The 1,599-nt window shown below is 37.9% G+C and overlaps 1 protein-coding gene across 1 annotated transcript in view; it reads left to right on the forward strand.

Annotated features, from left to right (window-relative positions):
• PUM1 (pumilio RNA binding family member 1) overlaps window positions 1-1,599 on the forward strand; it is a 51,200-nt gene that overhangs the window by 20,600 nt on the left and 29,001 nt on the right. The window contains exon 3 of the mRNA XM_015649068.3: window positions 304-437. Within this exon, the coding sequence (XP_015504554.1) occupies window positions 304-437 (134 nt within the window). The remainder of the gene's footprint in view (window positions 1-303; window positions 438-1,599) is intronic.

Here is a 1,599-nt window from a genome sequence, read left to right on the forward strand (position 1 = left end):
GTTTGGATCCCAAATTTTTTCCCCCTCCTTGACTTTTCCCTGTGAGTGCAGAGAGGCTGGAGAGTGTGAGAGTGTTTGAGGTGTGGGGAGGAAAAGCAGGAATGGGGAGAGATGGAATTGTTCCCTCAGAGATACCAAAATTGGGATTATATCCTTTGTATTTAATGATTGGTACCTGATAGAGGGGAGATGCTTATGGTTTATGTTTGCATTTTATACTTATTTTAATCATGCTTTGCTTTGTTTTGTTCTTTTTTTTTTGTTTTGTTTTGTTATTTTGTTGTTGTTTTGTTTTAATTGCAGCAGCTGTTGCCGGGTAAAAAGTTTTGGGAATCTGATGATTCCAGCAAAGATGGACCAAAAGGGATATTTCTGGGAGATCAGTGGAGAGACAGTGCTTGGGGAACATCAGGTAGCTCCATTATTTCCTTGATTTAGTGCGGGTTGAATGAAGAAATGTGAATTTTTTTACCCAAAGTGGCTGGCCAGGCTGGATGGCAGAGCTTTGAAAAGATGTCAAAACCCACCTGGTTTATATAATAAAAAACAAATAGGGAACCTCACGTTGCTTTGTGATAAAATGAATATATCTGTGGATGTCAGAACATTGTCAAATGTGAATATCTGTAAATTTGTGTTTATCTGCTTAAAAAAAATCTTAATTTCCCTTAAAATCTCAATTTCTGATGTGTTTTCTGCCCTGGGATGGATCAGCTGAAAAGTTTGAACAAAGATATTGGAGAACAAGATGAATAATAATAAAAAAAATCCTTTCATTTTTTTAAATACTAAACCAACCAACCCAAAGCCAGCATTCAGTTAAAAAAAATAAATAAAATGATGTTTTGAATTAGTGTTTTGTCTGCCAAGGATTTTGTTCTTGCATCACAGACTGTCCTTGATTTTGAACTTGAGAGCAACATTTAATTTAAAAAGGAAAAAAATTTTAAAAAAATAAAAAGGAAATTTATCTGCCAAGGGTTTTGTTCTTGGCTCTCCCTGATTTTGAACTTTGGGGGAGAATATTCAGGTTTTAGGAAAAGGAAAACAAATTTGCAAGTGCTGGGTTTGAAATGCTGATCTTTGATTTGTTGTTTTTGTGGTTTCTGAAACCTGAAACACTGCTGGGTGTGTGGTGCAGCTCCCAGGAAATAAATGGGATGTACAGGTCCAGAAATTGGATTTACAGCTCTAGGAAATGGGATGTAGAGATCCCAGAAATGGGATGTACAGCTCCAGGAAATAAATGGGATGTACAGGTCCAGAAATGGGATGTAGAGATCCCAGAAATGGGATGTACAGCTCCAGGAAATAAATGGGATTTACAGCTCCAGGAAATAAATGGGATATACAGGTCCAGAAATGGGATGTACAGCTCCCAGGAAATGGGATGTACAATTCCAGGAAATAAATGGGATGTGCAGCTCCAGGAAATGGGATATACAGGTCCAGAAATGGGATTTACAGCTCCAGGAATGGGATGTGCAGCTCCAGGAAATAAATGGGATTTACAGCTCCAGGAAATAAGTGGGATGTACAGCTCTAGGAAATGGGATGTACAATTCCCAGGAAATAAATGGGATGTACAGCTTCAGGAAA

Source organism: Parus major, chromosome 23 (genome assembly GCF_001522545.3).
Source record: "Parus major isolate Abel chromosome 23, Parus_major1.1, whole genome shotgun sequence".
NCBI lineage: Eukaryota > Metazoa > Chordata > Aves > Passeriformes > Paridae > Parus > Parus major.